The sequence below is a fragment of the Urocitellus parryii genome, chromosome 12 (assembly GCF_045843805.1).
Source record: "Urocitellus parryii isolate mUroPar1 chromosome 12, mUroPar1.hap1, whole genome shotgun sequence".
Taxonomy (NCBI): Eukaryota; Metazoa; Chordata; class Mammalia; order Rodentia; family Sciuridae; genus Urocitellus; species Urocitellus parryii.
In genome coordinates, this window is record NC_135542.1 from 18982540 (window position 1) to 19008371 (window position 25832).

General features: G+C 47.9%; 1 protein-coding gene across 1 annotated transcript in view; it reads left to right on the top strand.

The window, feature by feature from the left end:
• The window catches only part of LOC144249643 (xylosyl- and glucuronyltransferase LARGE1-like), a 255934-nt gene that overhangs the window by 185466 nt on the left and 44636 nt on the right, over positions 1-25832 (top strand). The window contains exon 8 of the mRNA XM_077791753.1: positions 21454-21609. Coding sequence (XP_077647879.1) covers positions 21454-21609 — 156 coding nt within the window. The remainder of the gene's footprint in view (positions 1-21453; positions 21610-25832) is intronic.

The window sequence follows — 25832 nt, forward strand, 5'->3', positions numbered from 1 at the left end:
TAGAGGGAGTGAGAAATGTGTTAAGGACATAGGCGTAAAAAAAAAAAAAAAAAAAAAAGAAGACAGCTGCTGTGGAGCTTGTGGTAGGTGTGGGAGGGTCAGACATGGGATGAAGCATACATCTCTTTCCCCTTCCGAGAGAAGGGACCATGACACAGAGTTTTCATCATGGCTCTCTAGATACCGAGCACCGTGGCAGGATCTGCCTGTAAAGAAAAAGACCAGGTGCCTCAGTTGTCTAGCGCTATAGACAACGCTGCATAACAAGCCATTCTAATCGTGGCTCAAATGGACCACCATTTATTTAGTTGATGAGTCTCCACTTTGGATGGTTCTGATCGTCCCTGGCTTAACCAACTATCCATGGTCAACTTCAGTTCCAGAACCAGGAACCGAACACAGTCCTAACTAATTCCGATTTGCCTCTCTAGTTGTACCCGAGAAGGAGTAGATACATACATCCCTAAAGAGTTTGCTTCCTTTAAAATTTATATTCATTGCCTGTGCACACTGTAAGAACCATAGTTTAAGTTTTGAAAAAGAAAAAGGATCTCAGACCTCACTTTCTTAACAGTGAGGGTTTCCAGTTGGCTCCTGGTCTTGTACGTGTCATGTCGTATCTGTAGTCTTAATGTGCATTGAATTCTCTTTTCTGCCCATTGCTTGTTTTATATCGTAAGCACTTTCTGAGTCAGCTGCACAGTATTAACACACATGCCCACTACTTCCATAATAATCCATGACTCAGCCACCTTCCCCTGACCCTTACTTGTTCTCACGTGTTCACAGATACGAATTGTGTTGTTATGAACAGCTTCCTTCTCTTTCCTTCTATGTGCCTTCCTTCCCATGAGTAGAATCATGGAGCCAAAAGAAAGAACTTATGTTTTTTTACTATATTTCACGTTTATTGCAAAAGATTAGAAAGTATTTAAAACAGAAATATCCACATCATTTATTCTTTCAACACGTATGCAGTTCCTTGTATACCCCGTGTTCTTGTTAGACATCCGGAAAACAGATGAAATAGGAATATTTGATGAATACTGTGGACTAAGAAGTTTGGAGGGGAAGAAAATAAAACTAACCCTATAAAGGACACCTGAAAATGCTGGGTTAAAACTGTTTTTTTACGCTGTTTTGAAAGCATAGATCTGTCTATGAAGTAAGGAAAACAAGAGACCAGAAACCATGGTAGACTGCAAGTTCAAAAGGGTAAGATTTAAGCAAGGAGCCTCTGCCTAAGGCATTTGCCTGTGGGGTGATATGCTGCCCCCTGGTGGCTGGGAATGTGGATAAAAGGTAGTGTGGCATAAACCTGAAGTCGGCCTTTGTCCCTGGTTCCTGGAGCAGTCATTTTATAAAAACAGACACAAATAGGAATGCAAGAAAAGAAGGTGAAAATAAAAGCATAGGAAAAATTGGGCACAGAAAAGGCAAGAAATTGAGATGATAGAAGTAAGTCCAAATATATCAATAACCAAATAAATGTAAACTAATTGTGATAATGAGAAGACCGATCTTCAGATTGAAGAGAAAATGTTATCCGGGATACACTGTTTACCAGCCACATACCCTTCTCATTGTAATCTGAAAAGGCTGACAGTAAAATTATGGGACAATATTATCAGGGGAAGTGTCTAAAAGGAAACAGGATAGTTATGTTGGTGTCAGAGAAACCATCTGTAGGGAGAGAGGTAGTCACACTTAAAAATAAAAGTTAATAAGAAGGAAGAGACAAAAATGCAAATTTGGATGCACTTCATGCTATAACACATGTGTCTTTAAATATATGTGTGTAGAGGCATATAAATATATATACTTATGAATTTTCATATATTGTAACATAATTGTACCCACATAACACAGATCACTAGAAAGAAGTGGACATGTCTACTATTGTAGTAAAATATTTTAATGTGTCCTTTCCAAATCCTGAAAGATCAATCAAAAAGTTGATAAAAATATAGCAAATGTGAACTATGCAGTTAACCACTTCACTTGGGCAAGTGAAGAACCTTGTATTTAAAAGTCAGACAATGTACATCCTTCTCAAACTCACATAGAACATTTGCAAAAATGTTACCATGTATAGGACTATAAAGCAAAATCCTAGTACATTTTACAGAATTATACTATATCGTAGTTCTCTGAACAGAATATAATTAAATTAGAAGGCTATAACAATAAGATAAAAAATATGTATTTGATTAAAATTGAGAACCCATTTCTAAATTCCACATGGTTCTAAATGGAAATCATAATTGAAACTGAAAACTTCTTAGAGACTAAATGAAGATGAAATAATATGTGTCAAAATTAGTGGAATGAGTAAACTTGTAGGGAAATAGAAAACCTTAAATGTTTGTATTAAGAGAAGAAAAAATGAAAAAGTAATATGCCTGGTTTGCCACGGAGGATGATATACCAAGAACGTTGAAGCATATTCGAAGGAAACTAGAAGCAGGACATAAAGAAGGTAAGAGCAGAAATTGATTAACCAATTATTCAATAAAGTCAAAAGTTGGTTCTTTGACAGGGACCAGTAATATAGACAAAGCTATGGCAGGACTTATCAAGAAAGAAAGAACTTACCAGGAAATGAATGGGGTGGCATGAATCCAGATTCATCGACGCTGTCTCTAACGGTGCCTGAGCCAGCAATTCTTCTGAGTTCTAGGAATACAGCAAAGATTAAATGCTCTGTCGGTTTGTGGAGCTTTCAACTCAATACATAAAGCAGAATGACAGAGATTATCAAATAATGTGAGCAACATTATGTCAAAGTACTTGAAAACTTACATGAAAGAGACAAATTCCTAGAAGTGTAGAATTTACCAAAACTGATTTAAATATATATGTGTGTGTGTATGCGTGTGTATATGTTATAATGTTATATTACCACACTAAACCTCACCAAGAAAACAGTCCCTTTAGGTCTACAAAGAAATAATTCCTATCTTTTTTTTTTAATCAAAAGATATTTCCAATCTTAAACTCTTCCAGAGAGTAGGAATTGAGAGATAGATTTTAACCTGTTCAGTGAAACCAGAATGTTCTCAATACTGAAATTACACAAGGAGAGTTACAAAAAAGGAAAACTAGAGCCTAGTTTTGCTCATAAATACAGATGTACAAGTTCTTAAGCCAAATATTAGCAAACCATATACAGTCATGTAGAAAATAGATAATATATCATGGCCAATTTGGGTTTATTCCGGGAAAGACAAGGGTGATCTAACATTTAAAAAAATTTACAAATATCATTGAGCATGTTAATAGATTAAAGAGAAATTCCATACAATCATCAAAATAGATGTGGAAAATTTATTTGATGAAATTAAACACTCATTCATGTTAAAAACTCATAAATAGTAACCACTAAAAATCTATGGCAAATTTCTGCTGAGCATTTGCTCTGGGGTGTGCCAGATGATTAATAGAACAGAGAAGAGAGTCCAGGAACACCCACACACTTATGGAAACTTGACACGGGAAGAGATGGCATTGCCGATCCTTGGAGAAAGGGTTACATTTTTCATAAATGATGTTTAGACACCAGATTCTCCATATGGAAGAAAAAATTAAAATGGATCCCTGTCTCACACCATGCACAAAATATCCATGGATTATAGACTTTAAACCAAATTGAACTGTTATCTTAAAGGGGGTCTGGAGGATAGTCCTAAGATCTCAGAATAGGAAAGAAGTTATTTAACAAGACACCAGGACACCACCACTCCGTGCTGGGCTTTAATTGTCAGTTAAAACAAAAATCAGAACAAATTAATCTTCATTAACTCTCCTTTCATCTATAAGTCATATTTCTGGGTCTGCTGATTAAGTGAGTTATCTGGCATTAAACTCCTCCATTATGCATTTTGTAGGGTTATCGGAGTCCTTTTCTTTAAAGTGGAGCAAGAACTATAAGACCTTGCAAAGCAATTAGAGGGCACCCTTGAGTTATTTTTTTTTCCCTCCCATTCTTTTGGATCACCCACACCTAATGGAAGGGAAATGTTTTTAGGGATTTATATTCCTTGAGCCATTGCAAAGCACTTAGCTTGCCTCTCATGAAAACACAAACTCTTTTTGCACTTACATATCACTAATTCAAATAGTGTTTAATTGGATTTCCAATTACCTGAGAAACACAGGAATAAAAACACCTTTAGTAGCCAACACACCTCACTCCTAATACGCATAGAGCTCAGCATACTGCAGCAGATCCTTTCAGATCCTGCTAGGGACAAGATCCTTTCAGATCCTGCTAGGGACAAGATCCTTTCAGATCCTGCTAGGGACAAGCTTCCTAGCTGTGAGCATCTCGCCTACCCGGGTGCCATTCGAGAACTTTGTACTGAGGTCAGTTAAGGAAACGTGTTTTCGTTGAAGAGGCGGAAGAAGTGCATAGTCTATTGGAGCCAAGCAATTCTGTAAATTCTAATGACAGTTCTACTTCGTACCAGCTGAGGGACTTGAATAAATCACTTAAGATCTTCCAGTAATGGAGACCATTATTCTTGGCCCCAATCTCAGCCAGGCCTCTTGAGGGCTCCTAGAAAGAGCACTTGACTTTACCACTGTCTTTTGTGTTTCAAAGACCTTCAATTTTATCTCTGCAGTTCTAAGCCTTAATGACTCAGCCTTCCCTGGCTGAGTCTTAACTTGAAAGAGATAGGGAGGGACCCAAGGAGTATCTTTGTGTCCCTTTACCAAGAACACAAACTCTTGGAGACCAGCAGAGGGTCCCTGTGCTGGTTTAGAGAAGGGAGACAGGGATGGGGTCTGGGAGACTTTGCTCTAGTCCTCCAGGCTTCCATGGGCCATTAGAGAATGAAGTGCTGGCCAGACACAGTTGGGACTGGCCAGGAAACAGCAAGCAGAGCATCCATCCTGGGTCTGTAGCTGTTACTGGGACACTAGAGCCGAGTAAGCCATGGTTCCTGCCCTCAGGAGAATCACCAGGTAAGTGGAAAATTCCAGAACAGCCTGCTGAGCACTGTGACATAAGGAAGTGAAGGTGGCTGTGGAACAAGAGGAGGGCCCTGTCCCACTGGGGTGTGATGCAGGCTCTGGATCCCCCAGGCTTTCTGTAGAAACCAGAGCTGAATCTTCACATCCAAACTCCCAGATGCCTGAACGCTGCTCCTTCCTCATCTCCTGGCCCCGCCCTCTCCTCAGCCTACAGCATCCGTGCTGTCCCCCTCCCAGTCCTGCCCAACCACCGCTCCTCCCCTGCTATGCCCTGGAGCTAAGAGCAAGTCCAGGGCTAAGTGCAGAAGACTGGGAACCAAGTGCAAGTTAGGAGCAGTGACAGAGATGTGGGTGGGCAAGCCATGGGACCTGCGCCATCACTGCAAGAATGTGTGTGGGATCGACAGGGAGCACATTTCAGAGGAAGTCAGCCCTACGAGTTTCATCCTCGCCCTCAAAAGATGCAAAGGCATTTTCCAGATCTATTGGGTGGGAATAGTGTTCCAGACATGGCTCCACCGAATTGTCACAGAAGCCTAAACAAGGTGAATCTCAGACTGTTTTGTAAGTCAGGAGACCAAGGACCCTACAGATTAAGGCTGTACAGATGACTTGCCCAGAGTCATACAGCTAAATATGGCAGAGCTGAGACTCCAACCCACACCTCTGACTCTGGGTGCGGAGCCTTCTGTGGGGCAGGGGCTGAGTTTCTACCTGAGCGTATTTTCCAAAGAAACACAATACGTGATGAACGGAGTCCCCAGGGCTGTTCTGCGTGAGCCCTTTTTGAATTTAGTGGATTTCACAAGCTCGCTCCAGAACAAAAATCATGAATGCAACGTTGTCTCCTTGAAAGAATGTTTGGATTTTAACCAACAGATTCAGAGGTTGAACTTTAGACCCCAACCCATTCATAAACTGGGAATCAAATACACCTCAAAGAACACCCAAGAGAACCAGGCCATCTGTGCCGGGCGCGGGTGAGGGGGAAGATCTACTTTCCTAGAGGGCATGGGTAGCATTTGTATAAAAGAATAGCACATAACTCAAGTTTTAAAACATTCGACAGTTCCTAGAGAGGTGTGGGTTTCCACATCTTTTGAGGAAGATGAGGCACCCCTGGGCATCAGCATCCTGGAGGTCCCTCAGCAAAGCAGACTGCGGTGGACCGTGAAGGGAGAAACCAGAGAGAGAGTGAGGAGGAGGAGGAATGGGACGGTCAGAGCGGTTGGAGGAAGAAGCAGCAGTGGTTTGGGGATAGAAGATCTAAAATCTAAAAGCCAGGCAGATCTCTTCACTTGAGGCCAGTGCCTTTTGGGTTTCATGGCGTGACCTTAGCACAGGGACCCTGGTGTTTCACTATCTCTGGGCTTACTCTTGCTACCAGTACCCTGAAGGAGTCCAAACAGGAGCCGCTGTCCCCCTGTCTGGGCACTGGCACACGGCGGCTGTGCCTTGGAATTGCTTGACAGCTGCAGTGCACTCGCCCTAGGCCACTGTAGGGCTGCTGCATAGTTCTCCAGCCGGTCCCAGATAGGAAAGTGACCACGACTTTACAGAGATGTGAAATTTCAAAGGGATGATGTGCCAAGCAGCTAGGACAGCCCAATGAGACCTGAGTAAGTCTGCTATGATTAAAATAAGAAATCGGCGTCGCTCCTGAGCTCTCTGGGAATTTCCTTCAGCTGGTGGGCAGAAACACACCAGCCAACAGGGCTCTTCTCATTCATCTGTCCCAACACTCCACTTCACTGATGAGGAAACAGGGACCCAAAGGGAGGAAGTGGCCTGCCTGAGGTAAGCCCTGGCTGTGGTACAGCTGGAATGGGCACCTGCACTGGGAATCAGGGCCCTGCTCTCACAGGCTTTGGGTGTCACTGCTGTAAGTTATCCATCCCCTGCTGTTACGTGTAGCCAATGTGCCTCGGATGCCGCTATTCCTAGAAATATCAGCAGGATTCCTAGAAGAAAGGCCCCTGGAAAATTACCCTACTGCAGCATTTCCCAGAGAATATGTCAAAACACTGCTAAGAGTTGCTAATGGGAATTCTTCAGATGGGGGGGGGGAGCTGAGTTCTAGTTCTGTGTATGAAGTACTGTGTTCTGAAGACCCGAGTAGGAGATCCATGGTTTTATTGATCCCTCAGCTCCTCTCAGAGGCACACAGAACAGACCCTTTGTGATTGTAGAATACCTTATGGGGCAGGGTCCTCAGAAGCCCACTGAAAGAAATAATCCCCACCTAAAGTCAGAGTCTCTGAATAAGAACAAGGTTGTGAGAGAGGCAAACACAATGCTTGGTGCCTGTGGACAGGGGACCGCTGACCAAGAGTCTCCTCTGGGGAAGGTATGGGTCCATAGCATTAGCACTGGGCCTCAAAAGCCAGTGGGACTGGCCCAGATTCTGGAGAAGACCGTCAGTCTAGAGGCTCATGGTCCACAGCCAGGCGGTGAGCAGAGGAGAGTATCTGGGACCAGCAGGAGTCCCTGCTCTAGTTCTCTGGTTATCCTGAAGAGGAGCAGGCAGGTGGACAGCCAGGCCAGCATCTGAAGACCAGGACCACTCTGGAGGGAAGGCCTGCTGAGCAAGTTTCTGTCAGGCAGGCGACCCAGAACTGAGTGTCCATGTATGAGTGCAAGAATTTGAGGATGTGGAGTCCTGCTGAGGGTAGACAGGCAAGGTCATCACCGTGATCCCTGCCCTCAAAGAGGCCCACAGTCAAACCAAGGGGCAGAACTTTCAGCAGATAATTTCCACACACTACAGACAGTAGCATGCAGTATCCTGGTAAGACATGAGCGTGCTTTTAGAGAAAGGGAACATCAATGAACCTAGAGGGCTAAAAGATCCCAGGGTCCCCAGAAATGACAAGTGGGTGGGTGTGAAATGTGGGGCATAGGGTCCAGGCCCCAGGCTCTGTTAAAGAGCTTGGTTTTGACTTATGGATCATAGCACTGAAATACTGCTGAGCTGACCTGTTTCAATATACATCTGTTCTATCACTGTACCTGAATAGATCATAGACCATAGAACATCTACTCTAATACATGTTTGAGTAATTTTAAGTTAATTTATTAATAATAAGCCCTTTTACTCTTAGGGAAAACATTCTTAGTATTCATATCTTAAACTATGAAAGACATTATTGAATGCCCTTCATTATTTTCAAAATGTCAGTATAGTTCTTTGTGCCACAGTAATTCATAGTTGAATTTTTTAAGGCCTGTTATATAAAAGTACTTTTTTTTAATGATTACTATTGCAAAAGAAATATCTCCCTATAATATGTAGATCAAAACAGAGGGAAAGTACATTGTTGACTAAGCTGCTTAAATTTTATAGTCATTTTTTTTCCAATTTAATCCAAAAAATCACATGCATGTTTTGGTAGCATTCAAATTTAAGACTTTCTTGATGACAATCATTTGGTTTTGCTAATTTATTGATTTTTAATATCTTTGTTTTTGACAAACCTGCTCAAAAACCTGTTGTAATTATTTATTTGGAAATTAATCTTGAAGGTTAAAAAACACTTGTTTTGAAGTTTTGGAAGTGTGTAGAAATGAGGGTTTTGATAGATAACATCATTTCTGGCATTGTAATCCCATGACCATGGAAACAGTTTCAAACATTGATTTTTCTAAAAGCTGTATCTATATCAGAAATCACTTTCTAAAAGTACTTATTTTTTCATTCATTACAGCTATATCAAAGACTCAGACTAAAAATGTGCATTTTTTTTTAAAGTTTGAGATGCCAAACTACTAATAATCATCTTTTCGTAAAAATGGGGCTCTGTGAATCACCTGTGTGCACACCATCCCCTTAGGAGTGATCCTGAGAAGCTTTGCGTGATATAGAATTTTTTTTTTTTTTTTGACGCTGCTCATGTTGGTGGAGAGTGTTGTAAAAACTTTTATGAGATTTTCAACTGGCATTTTATAAAATTAGCCAGATCAATGGCATCAAATAATATTTGTGCACCTGGCTTTCAGTACTTTGTTGCAGACTTGCCTATCAGTGATGCGACCTGGGGAACCCGCTCTCTACGGGGACCCCCAATTCCTGTTACTCCAGCTAAAGCAAACCCATTCAGAGGCTAGCAAAGTCCTCAGAATCCTCCGTTCTTCGGCTAAACTCCATGGCAAAGCTCCTATGAAATTTGATCTAAAATGAGTTTCTTCAAGCCTTCGGCGTTGTTCCCTATCACTTTTCATTCCTGTAATATCTGTTGACAAAGGAATTTACTTCATTTCATGGCTGTGTTCTCTTTTGCACATTTTTTTTTCCTATCCATTTTTGCCACGACAAGAAAAGCAAGTGTTTCTCCTACTGGACTTTACTAGCTTTCATTTTTACGAGAGAAATCTCCAAAGAGACTTCTAAACCCTTTTCATCCGGTGAAGTGAAACATTATGAAGTTTCTAGACTGTCACAGGACTTTAAATAACCACCACAACAAAATAACATGACGGAGACTTGCCTTCGCCATTCTGGAAGGCTCGGTTTGAAATGTCTTGCTGGTCATGCATCTTTGAACCAACATGAAGAAAGATCCCAAGTCCCAGAACACACTCAGAGGGAAGCCCTTTACTAACCGCGGTGGTTGTAAATCCATATTTCAAACACTCTTGAGAATTTTGCGTTTTTGCCAGGTTCTTGTCCCATCTCATTAGATGCTCATTTCTGCACTTTGTGAAGGACCAAGGAATGAGCTTGTGCAGGGAACAGAGGTGTCAGCTCAGCTGTTTGGCCATTCCCAAGAGCTTACCTTACTGTTGGTCTGTCATTTTTCTGTGGAATCTATTTTTTCTTTTTAAATATAAATCTTTATTTGAAGGAATTTGAGACTCACGGGAAGTTGCGGAAGTACTAGAGAGGAATCTATGCACCACTCATCCAATTCCAGTGTCCCCTGGTGTGAACGTCTCATCTGGTACTGGCACATTTGGGAAAACCAGCAAACCAGTGGTGGTGTATTACCATTAACTAACCTTGGGTTTCCGTTGCAGTTCACCTGTTCTTCCATTACTGTCACATGTCCTTAGTCTCCTTTGTTCTGTGATAATGTTTCAGTCGGCCCTGGTTTTCCATCACTGACCTTGATAGTTTTATGGAGTACTGGTGGGTAGCTTATAAAATATCTCTTAAACTTGACTTGTCTTGTTTCTCATGAGGAGGTGGAGGCTGTGAGTTTGGGGAAAGAATATCATGGAGGTTCAGTGGATGTCCCCTGTGGAGCCACCTGATTTCCAGAATTTCTCCATAAAGAGCATTTTTCTCTTTTCCTCCACTTATAATTATTTTTAAATCATTTATTTATATCCATATGGACTCATGTATATTTATTTTGTACTTTGGATTATAATGCAAGACTCTAAGTAATTCAGTTTCATTTTATGAGGGTTGTTTTACAATTTATAATGCTGTTATTGAATAATTTCATTAAGTCTTCTACAAACAAATAATAGTTTGACAGGTGCATTTAGAGTCCAGTACACGCCAGTATGTACGAGGACCGTGTCATACCCCTCTGCATTGACACAGTTAGGAACATGTGCTCAAATGACACAGCCAATCTCCTGGCTCTCTGAGAGCCTTTGCTTGCCCTGTGGGCCCAGAGTGACTTCTAGGGGACCGGCCAGTGTACAGGGCTCAGCTCTTCAACAGGTCTTCACTGCACACTTGCTATGAGCATGGGTTGTTAGCAGTGCATGAGGCAATGCAGACCTTTCCAGGAGTTTATGTTCTACTGCAGAATACAGATGTCACACAGGAAAATGAGTGCTCTGACTGGCCATGGCAGGAAGTAAAATGAGCCACGAAGAAAGCCAAACAGGGTAAGGTGAGAATGGTTGGCATCTATGATGCCAGGTTGAAGAGTCCCCTCCCTCCCTCCCTCCCTCCCTCTCTCTCTCTCTCTCTCTCTCTCTCTCTCTCTCTCTCTCTCTCTCTCTCTCGTAATTATATATAATAGTGGGATTCATTTTGCCATATTTCAGGTGCACCTAATGTAATTTGATCAGTCTCACTCCCTAGAACCTTCCCTTTCCTGCCCCTGGTCCCTTCCCACTTCCCCAGATCTGCTTCTCTACTCTTCTTCCTTTTATTAATGTCATTGTTATTTTAATAAGTGCATTGTAATATATATGCAGGATTCAGTGTGGGATTTTCATACGTGGACATTGCATAACCTGGTAGAGTTCATTCCCCGGTCCTTCCCCACGCCCTCCCCTCCTCCTCTTCCTTCATCCCGTCTGCTCTTGTAGGTCTCCTGTGCATTTTCATGAGTTTCCTCCCTCCCTCCCTCTCCCCCCCTCCCCCCCCCAACTCTCTCTCTCTTCCTCATCTGAGAGATGCACTCAACCTTGACTTTTGGAGACAGGCTTGTTTTCCTTAGCATAACATCCTCCAGTTCCCTCTGTTCACTTTTTGAATATTTTGTACTTATTTCGTCTTCCTACCCCATTTTCTCTTCTTAGGGCACCGTAACTGTATTGTCTTGTAGAACTCTGTAGTTTATGTAGTTCCTGCCCCTCTCTCTCGACGGCTCCACAGAAGGACCCCATTGACCTTCTTGAGACACGTGCCCATGCTGACCCGGTGCCTGTGTTTGTAGGAATGGTCAGGAGTGACTCCTGGGTCAGCCTGAGTGGCGTGTGCTTCCAGCAGGTTGGGCAGGGCCGCTGGATCACAGGGAGAAGGAAGCACCCAGCTCTGCAGGGAAAGGGACGAAGACAGAAAAAAGCACCTCAGGTGCCCCTGCAGAAGGTGCCCTCGCTGGGCGCCCAAGCAGTGACTCATGTGGCAGCCCCAACACTCAGCCAGCTGGCTGCAGCCCATGCACTAGGAACCCAGGGGGTCTCAGCAGCCCTGCTGAGATTCTCACCTGAGACTCCAAACCTGTCTCCAAGGTGAGATCCACCTCCCTACATCCTCCCCAGCTCAGCACACGCCCCCCCAGAGGACACCCTGGGGATTCTGCAAATGATTTTAGTTTTAGTAATGAATTCTACAGAGAGGGGACAGGCTGGTCATCCTTTGCAGATCTCTATTGGTCGTCTGCAGAGAAGCTGCTCTGAGGACCACTCATTTAGTTTCTTCATCTGGAAAACGAGTTGAGTTTGGTCTGCTTTCTTCTCCCTTCCTGGGTTATGATGCATTTTTGTCTGGGAAGAATTTTCTTCATTTTTACTGAGACCTGTAAAAACCAAGAGGCAACAAACAGAAACCTGAGTAACAGGAGGCAAAGCATCGTGAGTGCCAGGACCCCGAATGCACCACAGCAGAGCATTTGGGCTGGAAGAAAAAGCCTCTAATAAAAGTCTTGGAATCAAGAGCATCATTTTTATATAATACCTGGTAGTTGTCAGGATTGAGAAAAGAAAATGAAGTTTGGAAGAGGAGATTCACGGTAGCGGACCCACCTTGGCCAGGCCTCACCTCACATACAAGTCAGGCCCCACATTCTCCAAGGTGCAGGAGTCCAGGCCTTCAGACAGCACCTTTTGAGCTTGTGCAGAGCCTTCCTCAGGGAGAAACTCCCCATGGAGTACGTGTTCCAGTTGATGCCACGTATGGAGCACTGATCTGTTTTGGGCTGTATGGTGCGCACACCACTGTTTCTCTTTCCATGGCTTCAACTACCTGTGATCCAAACATGCTAAGTGGAAAATTCCAAAAGTATATAATCCGTCAGTTTGAAATTGCACACCAAAATCTCACGCCATTCCACTTGGTCCCACCCAGGAAGTAAATCATTCCTGTGTCCAGCGTATCCACACCTTATACACTACCTCCCCATTACTCATTTCCTAGCCATCTCCGTCGTCAGATCCACGGCACTGCGGTGCTTGTGTTCAGGTGTTATTTCACTTAAGATGGCCCCACAGTTCACAGCAGTGATACAAAGGAGATAAAACAGGGAAAGACTGATTAACTTTAGTTCCATGTGGCAAAGCTGCCGGGCGCACAGGAAAAATCATAGTGCACATAGGAATCAGTGCTCTCTGTAGTTTTAGACGTCCCTTGGGGGTCTTGAAATGTTCTCCTCCACAGACAGGGGGGCACTGCCGTATTAGGTTCTCCAGAAGAAAAGAACCAATAAGAGATACAACTATTCTTTCTTTATCTGAGGAGGTTTATTATTTAAAAAAAAAATCTGAATTCGTGACTGGGGAGGCTGAGAAGTCCCACCTGGGAGACTTGTGGGTCTCCCACAAGCTGGAGACCCAGGTAGACTGTGTCCTACCTCAAATGTGCAGAAAAAAAAAAAAAGGTGGGGGAGCAAATTCTCCTTGCTCAGCCTTTTGTTTTATCCGGGCCCTCAGGTGAAGGCCACCTGCTGTCCAGAGTCCACTGAATCAGATGCCAGTCTCATCTGGAAACACCAGAGTCAGATAGCTGGACGCTCCATGATCCAGTTAAGTGGACACATGAAATTCACTGTCAGCATCGTCACTTCCTTTGTCCCTTCGATCCTCAGCTCTGAGTATTATTTCCTCTTAACATAGGGAATTAGAGGGAATTACTGGGAAACAGAGGTTCCAATACATTAATTTGTTTGGACGACAGAGTTGGGGACAGCCAGGGGTAGGATTGGAACCCTGTGCTTCTGACCAAGGCCTTGCTGCCTGCCTGGTCGCACTCTCCAGGCTCTGCCCAGTGTCAACCCCACTCCGAAGTGTTTTCTTCCTGAACAGCCCCCTGCAAGTCTCCTTGAGATCTGGCCAGGGGGAGCCCTGGCCCTGGCCGGGTGTCTCTGGGCTATTGTCTGTAGGCTCCCCAGCCTGGTCCCTCGGGCTCTGGGACTGTCTGCAGTCCCTTATTTAAAATCTTGTCTCTCATTCTTCCTTCTCCCCGTAGAGATTCGGTTCTCATCCAGTCTTCCTGGTTGGTAAGGCGACGGTTTCATGAGGTCTAAACCAGATTTCTTTTGTAATTGAACACATGTGATACGTCTTCATGTCTCTATTTGTCAGGGTCCTCCGGAGAGATAGAACAAATCAGATCTATATAGATAGATGAGAGGGATGTATTAGGGGAGTTGGCTCACACCATTATGCAGGCTGAGAAGTCCCAGGACAGCACACTGTCTGCAAGCTGGAGCCCTGGGTAGAAGGCTCACACCAGGGGGGCGGGCGGTGTAACTCTCAGCCCCTGCCCTGTGGGGTCTAAGAATACTGGGGGCCACTGGCGTAAGTCCTGGAGTCCCAAGGTTGGGGGTCTGGAGTTCTCGTGTCCAAGGCAGGAGGAGAGGAGGGAATCCCAGCTCTGGAGAGAGAGGAAATGGCCTTGGTGTTCTGTCGGGACCCAGCTGATAGAGTGGTGCCCACATCCAGAGTGCACCTTCCCCACTCTGTCCACCCCCACATGCCCATCTCCTCCGTGACCCTCTCTCTGCCCTAATCCAATCAAGCTGACACCTAAAATCAGCCTCGCCCTGTCCATGCTCACACCAGTCCTGTCTTGACCACACTCTGCAGGGCAGCTGCTGCCGCACCCCCTCCCCAGGCGAGGTCCAAGGTCCTGGGCAACCTGGCGCAGGTCACAGGGCCGACGGGAGCCATGGTGAGTCCGGCTGGGAGGTCTGTCTGCTCCTTCTTTCCCACCTGGAATCTGAATCCCGACAGTGGCGAGGGGGAGGACTTGTGAGAGCGCTGTCCTTCTCTTTCCCAGGGCCAAACATGTAACAGGGTGTTGAAACTCCTTCTAGAAAAAAGTGACAAGCGGGTTGGCCCTTCAACAAAGAAAAGGTGGCTCTGTTTCTCTATTCTGCAGCCACTTTGATGGGGCTTTTATAACTGATTTACTGTCAACAGACTGAATGTGAGGATTATTGAGAATGTCGTCATCGTGATTTCTATTCTTGAACCAAAGGGCAGCTATTGAATACTAACTATCCTCCAGGCACCATGGCACTCAAAAAGAATAATAAAGTCAAGCTCTCTGCCAGCCTAGAAATTCTCTTTCCAACACTTCCAGGTGCAGGCATGTAAATAAATAATTACAAGGGCATGTGGTGTGTTCTCCCAAAGAGTTAACTGCAAGAGTCTAGGGAGTACTGAAGAAGGAACCAGTATCTCCCTCAGATTATGTTAGAAATGCTTACAATAAGCAACTTTTAGAATTTCTCACCTAAAAATTCTGGAATAAGCAGTTGCAGACATTGGTTCATAAGTCAGAAACATGTTGCCCTTTGCCTCATGGGCACAGGATGGCTGTGATGGTTCCAGTCATTACATCTCTCCTCATGACAGAAAGGTGGGTGATGGGGGAGGAGGATGTCAGTGGCTACAGCTGAACCTTTGTATTAAGAATCAAATGCTTTTCTGTGAAACTTTTTGGGAACCCTAGCTGCAAGGGAGGCTGGAAAATCAAAACCTAGGATCTTCATGGTTAACGTCAACCTTGAATGGATCGTGACCCATTCACAGGGGCTGGGGACATTGCATCTACCAACGAAACTGGTGTTTTGTTAGGAATTAAGAATGGAGTGGGGAAGAGAGAGGTGACCCAGGAGGTGACCTTCTGCCACAGTGTTCAAGGAGGGCTTTCCAGAAAGGGTGCATTTGAGTGCATCCTTGAAGGTCACACACAGAGTCACAGTAAGTAGAGAAGAAGGGAGGATATGCCAGGGAGGGACAAAGGTTTGCAAAGGCAGAGTCGTAGAAGACAGGTCAGGAAACACCAGGATGCCTCCTACCTAGAGGTCATGCGGGATGGTCAGGCTGACGTGCCAGGCTGAGGAGAAGGTGTTGCTCTGTGGACCCTAGAGAGTCTGTCATCTAGTCCTCCTGTCCCAACCTGGAGGAGATGAGACCCTGTTCTGATTCACCTGGTGTTTGCCCGTGGGCTCTGGTTTCTCGGCTTTTGCTTTATGTTTATGACCCCTCTGGGGTGTGGGTATTTCAGAAGCCAGGGTTTGGGCCAGACTCCTTCCATGGCCTTGTCCTCATGCCCAGGTCTTGTGTCTACCTTTGAACCGCTTTCCTCTGTGCCCTTGATGGACGATGGCCTTTCTGGTCTCCACTTTAATCACGTTGACTTCTGCTGTCTTCCCAGATGACGTCTGGGTTTCCTGGTCAGTAATCAATTTCTGGCAGTTTTCTCCGGCCCACTAAAGGCCGACTCCAAATCTGCAGAGAGACTCAGCCCCCACAGACATTTCACATCCAACCGGGTGGCACCCCCAGGGCCCTGAGGCTTGGTGGGCAGCTCCTGCAGCCCACCTGGCCACCCACCCCCACCGTCCCTCCCTGTTTCCTGCTGGGCCACGGGCTCAGCTCAGTATCACTGTCCCAGGGATATGGAGAGGTTTCATTTCTGATGCTGACCTCCTCTATAAATATGGTATTCATATCTGCAAACAGTTGTTTCATGGTTACAGACAGAGGAAAAATGAGATCCCTCATGTCCCTCTCTGCCTGGGTTCAAACGGTGCCCGTCTGCTTTCTGGCTGTGTGGCTTAGAGCAGTTTGCTAAACCTTCCTCACCTGAAAAGTGGCATCATGAGCTTGTCCACTTGCCTCACTGGGACGAGCTGCGTGCTCAGAGTGGTGTTTGGCGCACAGTAGGTATCTAATGTATGCTGTACTCTTGTGGTGTTCATGTGCAGAATGAGCGGTAATGGGCCCTCATTTCCGCCCTGCAGACCCAGCTGCACTCACCAGCCTTGCTCCACAGTCTATTTTGGGCGCGTTCTCTGGTGTCGTCAATCTCAGGTGTGACAGCTTGTCAGTGTCTGCCTTCTACACTGCCAGCTTGCTGCCCCCAAGCCAGCCATGATGGGTGATTGGTCCCCTAAGGAATCGGGAAGTGACATTTCTCACTAGTCAGACAGCCCTGATTTAAACCAGCAGTGGCAGCAGGAGTCCTGAGTCAGCAATCAGAGTCGGGAGCCTGGTTTAGGGGAAGGAGAGGGAAGTGGCCTCTGCCTGCACCTCTGCCGTGTGACTCTGGGCACAACTCTGGGCCTCGGTTTCTTTGCACTTCACATGGCTCCACCCCCCCCCCAAAAAAAAAAATTCACTGTCCAATCTCCGTGGAAGCACATATCATGTCAGAATGGCTGGCGACTCATTGTCTACCTGCTGCTCTACGTTGTGAGTTCCAGAAAGACAACACATTTGTTCATTGCTGCATTCACACCCCTGGCCAGTGCCTCACTCACCATCAGTGCTCACTTGGATATTTATTGAATGAAGGAATGCAGTGAAAGAAAAAAAGACTTGAGAGCAAGTCAGACCTGGTTTTGCTTCAGACCTGCAAAACTAGCTTCGTGATACTGTGCTCCCTGACCCTTAGACTCATCATCTGTAAAATGAAATCATTGTAGAAAAAACAACCACCAGGTGGTTTTGAGAAATAAACGTGATGGTGTGTGTGTTTGTGACGTACATACATGTATGTGTGTCTACATGTATGTATTTATGCCCACACATCTAGAAACCTGAGACCTAATGTCCAGCATGTAATGGGCATTAGAAAAATGAGAGCTATTATTTATTTCTCTGGAGCACAGCTCAAGGTAGTTTTCTGTGTCCTGGTGATGGAAAACTGAAGGCCAAATGCCAATCAGCCCATACCTTCCCAGGCTTCATGGGCTTACCCACCCAGGGCAGCTGCCTTGTAGAAGGTCTTCTGCAGCCCCTCCCTTGCCATTGAGCCCCCATCCTCTCCGCCCACTTTTCCTTTACCCTTGCTCCTAATCCAGCCACACGTTCACCTGCCAGGCCACTAGATAAACCTGACCACTAGACAAACAGAGGCTGGCAGGGTGGGCAGGAGAGGGCTGAAGTGGGTGGGGAGCCTGGGTCTTGGTCCCAACCCTGGCCTGGCACAACCCACCATAGGATCCTGAATAGCACCTCTCCTCTCTGACCTCACTCTCCCCTTCTGTGAAGTGCTGAGAACTGGACATGACAGTGGTCAAGAACCCTGGATTCAGGGGTTCAAGTGGGCTTCAGGCTCAGCCCTGCCCCTTACCAGCTGTGAGATGTGGACAGGCCACACACAACCTCGGGGACACGAACAATAAGGGCAGGTGACCTGTTTGGAGTCTTTAGTGAGCATTACCTCCAAAGCACCATAGGTTTGTACAAATGCATTGAGATGTGTCTGGGGGTCTGAGGGCCCTGTTCCCACTTAGGTCAGGTGTCTCCCCATTGAGGAACCCAGGTTTCCCAAGTCAGGTGGTACCCAGCATCTCTCCTCCTGGCTCAGCAGCTGGAGGGCACCAAAGTCATTTGAAATGAAGACGTGGCCTCACAGGCAATTGTTTCAACCTGTGGCCCAGGGTCTTCTCAGGCCCCGAGTGGGTGTCTTCTCAGGAGAATCTTCTTCTGACCCCTTCAAAAGGCACAGGAAGAAGACTGCATGTTTCCCCCTCAGCCTTCCCTGTAATGCCAGCCTCCACAGCTGGCCTCCTTCAGGTCTCCAGCCCTCCCTGCACCCTCTTGAGCTCCAGGTGCTCTCTCCCTGTGGCTGCAGGTCGTCCTGCTGGGAACCACATTTATGGAGCCACCCTAACTCGCAGGCCCTGTTGAAGGCATCTGTTCAGCCTCGACGCTACTTTATCAGGCGTACTGATTCTCACCTTGCAGAAACTGAGGCTCCAAGAAGGGAATGGCCAGGATGCCTCCTCCAAAGGGAGCGCAGAGAGAGGTGTCCTGCAGACAGGAGGTGGCTGAACCAGGAAGTGACTGAGCTGAACACGCCCAGTTCCTTTCCTCAGCGTCTTTGGGCCACTGTGACAAAACAGCATAACTGGGTGGCCTAGAACCAGCAGATGTTTGTTTCTCACAGTTCTGGATGCTCGGAAGTCCAAGGTCAAGGTGTGAAGGATCTGGGATCCGTCAAGGGCCACTTCCCTGTTCATAGATGGCCTCTTTGGGTGTGTCCTTGCATGGCTGCAGAGTGGATGGCTTCAGACTCTAACCCCTTCTATATAATCTTGTATGAGGACTCTTCCCTCAAGACTCAGTCATCTCCCGGGACCAGTCCCCTAATACCACTGCTTTGGAGATTGTGTGAACTGAATTCAGGGGTGGGGGGCTTCCATACATTCAGTTCATTACGTTAGGTATGCTAGTCCAGCCCCCAAGGTGAAGCAGTGAGACCACGGCTACGTAGGGGGAAACGAGAGCTTATTCTGCTTTCTGTGTAGTCAGTCATGGCATGAAAATGGAAGTGGTCAAAACCTGGCTTCTCGTGCTCACCACAGTACAGAGGAAAGTCCTGGGTTTGGGGGGTCAGAAAGTCTCATATGTGAAGCCTGGCTCCCACATTTGCCAGCTAGATGCCTTGGGGCAAGAACTCCTCGACAATTTCCTCATCTTTAAAATTTCTTGCCTTCTTAGGATGATTAGGAGGAGGACTCCAATTATCTCAGCGTGTTTTGTGTTGCTATAACAATACATGTCAGGCAGGGTAATGGACAAAGCACAGAAGTTGATTTCTTACAGTTCTGGAGGCTGGGAAGTCCACCAGTCAAGGGGCCTGCCTCATGCAAAGGCCTTTGTGCTGCCTCATCCCATGGCAGAAGGCAGAAGGGCAAGAAAGTGAGTGTGAGAGGGAAAAGGAGAGAGTGAAAGAGGGAACAACCACTTGGGACCAGGGCCACCATCTCAGGGTAACCCCTTGAGGTCCCTCCCTGGCTCTTCTGTTTCTCTGTGTGACCTCCCTCACCTGAAACCACCCTCCCTGGGCATGCACCCCTCTACCCCACCCCATCCTTCAGGGCTGCTGCAAGAGTCCTTCTACATATCCTGCCTGCACAGGGCCCTGCGTGTCCATCTCAGAGCCAGCAGAGTGCAGTGGTGAAGCAGGTGGAATTGGGCTGCTGGGGTGCTGCGCCTAATTCTGTATGACCATGGGCAAAGGGCAGAATTGTCCTGTGCCTCCCTTTCCCCATCTGTAGGGTGGCGCCGACCACTGTGCTGCCCCCATGGGCTTATATCAAAACAGTGAAGACCAATTCTCCATTGCTCATAGTTCCTATAAGTAATGATAATTATTAATCCTAATAATGAATGCTGCTATGTATTAATAATTAAAGGGCTCAGTGCAATTTTAATACATAGTAAATATTCTATAAATTTGCACTTGCCTTTTCCCAACTTTTTTTTTTGTGTATATATCTTGTCTTTCCAGTGAAATCAGAAAATGTGTCACCAAGGCCTCGTTTCTCAGCTGGAAATTACAACTGATTCATAAGCAGCCTGAATTCACCCCCCCCACACACACACACACACTCCACACTGGTCTTCTCCCTTACAGTCTGAGGGCTCTTCCCAAAACCTAAAGTTAGCAGTTTCCCCTTCACAGTCTCTACTGGCTGCAGCCTGGATCGGAACGTGGGACTCCTGGGTGCAGGGCATCAGCCTGGCCCAGTGCTCGGCCACCTCCCTCACCCCTGCCCCTGCCTGGGTGCTCCAGCTTCAGCCTGTGGCCTCCCCCAACATGTGGCCTCCTCGCAAGCCTCTCTTCTGCCTTGTCTCCCCAGAAACCACATGCCCACTCCAGAGCTGCCAGAGATTCTTGCTCTTCCCTCCCTCTTGCTTTCTCACACCTCTCCCCAGCAGACCATGAGCTTGCCATAGGCAGCCCCAGGGTCCTCTGGACACCTCCAGGTCCAGCACACTGTGGGTGCAAAAATGGTCAGAGCCAGTGTCCATTGAGCACCTACCCTGTGCTGGGCTTAATGTCTGCTAACTCACTCAGAGCCCGAGCTGAAGGCAGAGACCACCCGATTTCATCATTAACATGGCAGCTAAACGTGAAGCATTCACTTGAGACCTCCATAAAACAAAAATAGAACATTTCAGGGAAGTTACCACCCCTAGAGCTGAAGGAGCGGAGGGAACAGGTGGGATTATTAATGCCTGCGCCTCCAGGGTGGGGTCCCCAGCCAGGCTGGAGGCTCTGGGCAGAGAAGGGAGGCGACCAGGATGTCCTGAGTGTCACCAAAGCTGCCAGGGGGATTTCCCTGCTGTTTGAGGGAGGGCGTGTTGCGCCAGGGAGAAGACAGGGCATCAGGGGAGGCACCCGGGAACAGGAAGCCAGGGGAGGAGCACTGCTCCCCTCCCCCGGCCTCCGTCTCCCTCTGTGGCCCTGTGGGCAGTGCCACACAGATTTAGGGTTTGCAGAACCCTGACCTCTGCAGCACAAAGCAGGTGTGGGGCCCAGAGAGGGTCATGTAATAACTAGTCCAGGCTGGACCCATGAGGATTCCCGTTTCACAGATGAGGAAACCGAGATACGGGGCAATTCAGTCATCTATGCAAGTGACACCTGGACTGGCCAGGATTTGAGCCAGGTGCCCTGCCCTTAGCCACTGATCTGTCGATGCTGGATGAATGAATGAATGAATGAATGAATGAATGGCAGTCCCGGGAGTCCTTCGAGGGCCAGGTCCGGGCCCCCTGCAGGTGCAAGGTCCCTCGCCTCCTGACTGCCCCCTTGTCGCCTGCCAGGTCATCCACTGGAACTCCCCCAAGAAGCTGCGGGTGAAGAACAAGCACGTGGAGTTCTTCCGCAACCTCTACCTGACCTTCCTGGAGTACGACGGCAACCTGCTGCGGCGGGAGCTGTTCGGCTGCCCCAGCGAGGCCGACGTCAACAGCAAGAACGTAAGTGGCTGTGCCTGCTCCTCCAGGTGCAGTGCCAGGCTCCAGGTCTGCCTTGGACTTGACGCCTCGCCTGCCCTGGGAGCCCACTCTCGGGTGCAAGGACACGTCAGTGGATCCCTTTCATGCTGTTCCTTGCGGGTCCCAGAGGGGACAGTCATCCCAGCTGGGTGGGTCAGAAGACCACCTGTGAAACGGCAGGTGAATTGTCTCGTGGCCAGGAGGCCCCCTTTGTCTTTGAGGACGTGGCATCTACCCGGGAGATCCGGGATCCAGGTCGGGGCAGTGCGTGGGGGGTGGGCACAGAAGGAGATTTCCACAGGTGTGACTTCATCAGTAAGGACAGAGTTAGGCGAGTAGTCGGAGGCACAGCTGACATCTCATTCTCCTGTCTCTTTGCTGTTTATAATTTTATCGTATGCTCTATCTCATTTGGTGCTCGTAGAAACCCTGTTTTACATTTGAAGCAATAGTGATACAGAGAGGCTAAGCAGATTATCCACAGGCACACAGCAAACTAGGAGCAAACTTGAGGCTGTCCCTCAGCTCTAAGGATATGGGGAAGCAGCACCTAGCAGACCTGGATTTATTTCTGGCCCCTTCCAATTAGCACCTGTGTAACCTCAAACACCTGCGTGACCTCTCTGTGCCTCAGTTTCTTCAACTGTCAGATGGAAATCCCAGCAGCTTGGGAGGCTGAGGCAGGAGGATCAGCACTTCGAAGTCAGCCTGCAACTTAGTGAGGCGCTAAGCCACTCAGTGAGACTCTGTCACTAAATAAAATACAAAAAGGGCTGGGGATGTGGCTCAATGGTTGAGGGCCCCTGAGTGCAATTTCCAGTGCAAAAAAACATCAAGAAACTGAGCGTGAACAGCTAGCTCAGGCTGCCATGTTAGATGCTCGGTAAATACCTGCTCCCGGCTCTTCTTGACCTTAGCATCAGACCCAGAAGTGATCGGTTCACTCAGTCCACAGTCATCATTGATCTAAGCACTGAGTGTTCATAGGTGGAGAGGGACAGTCGTCCCTGCTCCCGTGTAACTCAAATCCTAGTGGAAGAGAAGATTAATAACGAACCATCAGGAAAAATTGACGGCTAGTGGTGGGTGCCACCTAGCTATAGGCTAGTGAGGAGCTGGGCAGCTGTGTTGGTTGGGGGTCCAGGGAAGGTTTCCATGAGGAGGTGCTGTTTCATCTGAAATCTGAATGACAAGAAAGAGCTAGCCATGGCGGAGCCAAGGAAGTGCTCTGCAGGTGGAAGAAGTAGTGATGCAAAGGCCCTGAGGCAGGGCAGGCGTGAGGAGCAAAAGGATGGCCAGTGTGCCGGGGACTTGTGGGGAAGAAGAGGATCAGGCGGGCAGGGCCATGCTGGAAGGATTTTTAAACTAGAGTAAAGAAGGAGAATTCTGATTTTTCACCACGATTGTCATTATTTCTATGGTTGTTTTGGATGCTCTGAGAGTTCTTTTATCTTCCAGTGGTGGGGGAGGGTGACTAGAAGGTGCAGAGGCCTGTCTCACCTGGCTTTTTATCAGCACTGGTCACAGTGCTGCCCTTGCCCTTGGCCTCCAAGTCATGGTGAGGTCACAGCCAGCCCTGGCCCTTCTTCCCTTCACCCTAGAAGCCTCCTCCTGATGGTGGAGGGAAAGCCATTAAGTGCTTAAGCACTTAGAGGTTCAGAGAAGCACTCGGAGCTTTGAGCCGAGCTGGGTTCCTTGGGTTTTCTGCCAGTTCTCTGCTCACATTGGTCTCTGTCATCGTCATCAATATTTGAGTGTCCTCTTGACACTTCTCTGAACGCTGAATGAAAACACTTCTCTTTCCGTTTCCCCCTCCGTGGTGGAGGCCGAGGTAAAAGCCTTGCAGAAGGAAGCCCTCGTCCATCACCCAGGTCGGTGGCTTCCTGGAGCATGCTGCTGCGTCCTCAGAAGCCCCCTCTGCAGGTGACTCACCAGCTTTTCCTGCCGTCTCCGTCCCTGGGTGGATCCCCAGGGTGAAGGCGAACCTGGTCTTTCCTGGAATCTGTGACAGCCTTTATTTGCCCATAAGCCTGTGTGGATGCCGGTCACCCTCCCGGCACAGTGCAGGGCACTGGGCTTGACCTTGGAAACGGACCCGCCCCTGTGTGTAAGGTGCCATTTAACGCCCCTTAGAGAAGCTGAGAGGAGAGTCTGTCCAGGCCTGAGGAGGGCCTTGGACAGCAGTGCAGCCTTCCCTAAGCGCTCACCATGGACGTCATCCTAGCCTGTCCCCCTTGACTCCCACACAGGAGTGACGGCCAGCTGTCGGCAGCCAGGCTCAGGCTGGGCCACGTACTGCCAGTCCCACTGCCCCTGGTTGCTCACGTATCCCAGTGTCCATCAGCAGAAACTTCCTCTGACCCTCCTAAAGTCACCCTGCCAGTCACTTTGTGTCACCTACCTTATTTTCTTTCCTTCATAGCACACACTTCTCTCTGCAGTGTTCTGGTTCCTGTATTTGTTTCCTAGGTTTTTTTTCCCTTAATAAAACCAATATAGCAGCCTCCTAGATGGGGAACTGTACTGTTCTCCTTTCAGGTCCCCTCCCCTAGGGTAGAACTAAGTGTATAATAAATATTTATTGAATGAACATAGTGAGCAAATTTTAAAAAGAAGTCCTGGGTGAAGGAAAGAGCAGATAAAGGAGTAAAGAACCAGAGAAAGAACACGTCAGCTGTGTCCAGGAGCGCAGGCCTGTCGGGGAGCATGGGGCTCAGTGTGGCTCTCTCCTGTGGGCGGTGAGGTCGGTGACCAGGTTTTAGGCAGGGTGGATTTACACTGGAGAAACATCAGTGCAGAGAACAGAATGAAAGCAGCAAGACTGAGGCAGGAAAACCACGCCACGCCGAGGCCTCGCCCCAGCCCAGGGGCTGAGATGACAGCGGGGTCTGCTCTGGGGCGGCAGAGGCGAGCGGAGGCAGCAGATGGGTTCTAAGCCCAGGGAGCAGGTGCTCATAAATCAAAGACAGTGGGCCCCTGCGCCTGGGTCCAGGCAGATGTCTCCACTGGCTAAATCGACTCTGGGCAAGGAGAGGTCTGGAGACACTCCGCAGCATGTTGAGCACTGTCTGCAAACACAGGGAAGGAGGACGATCTTGCATGGGGCTCAAAGCCAGATGCGCCCGACTCTGGGAAGAGGGCATTAGAGCGCAGATGGTGGTGAGGCTGGAAGAGACAAAGGCAGGGAGCTCTTCACCCGACTTCGGGTTCCAGATGGAAGCAAGACCCCATGGCAGAGTGTCCAGGTCTCTGGATTCATTCATCCACTCCGCAGATGCTCATTCAAACAGGCCCCAGCCTCGGGCGGGAAGCCTTGCAGGCTGAAGTCCAGCTGAGCAGTGCACACAGGCAAGGGGTGGCCATGCGAGGGGACAAGGGCCAGCATGGTGGCTGCACTCTGAGAGTGCGTGAGAAGGCATTTCACTGACAGGAGAGAGAGATGCACCAGGGTGCACCTCCTCTTCCTGGAGGAGGCCAGATTTGGAGGATGAGCGTGTGGCATGAGGCCTCTGGAGGGTGGACTGTGGGAGGAGGGGCAGCATGTGCAGCGGAGACCAGAAGTGAACGTCAGCATAGCGCGTTTAAGGACGCTCAAGGGGCTCAGATCCCAATGAAGACGATGTGAGGACCGTGAAGGGTGTTACAAGATCATTGTTGTTCCTTCGGTGGGGAGGTGATGGGGACGTCAGGCGTGAGCGTCCTGGTGACGTGCTCCCCTGTGCCATAGACAGATGACCTCAGAGAACTCACACATATGCTCTGAGCCTCAGGTTTACCACCTGATAAATGGGCACAGTGATGTCTTTGTCATGGTGTCTCATGGGTTATCTCTGTGAAATCATCCACTAAGGAGGACGTAATCCAGGGACTACCTCCTCAATGAGAAGCTGAGATGTGAGGAGCAGAGCCTCTGATTGGACTGCGCTTTCTAGGACAGGACAGTATGGCTTAGAAGCAAACTACCTCCACCAGTGGTGGAGAATGACCAGGAGTGGCTGGTGGGACCCAGCCACTCCTGTCCATCACTGATCTGGGTGTCTCTCCCTGGAACCGGTGAGTTGGCTTATGTAAGGTGGAAGGCACTCGGGGTGCATCCGCGACTGTGAGTTGACTGAAGAGGGGATGGAGGTAGGATTCCATGCCTTGACATTTCTCTCCCTGACCCTCAGTGGTCTCATCCTTCAAGCAATCCAAGAAACCCTGGG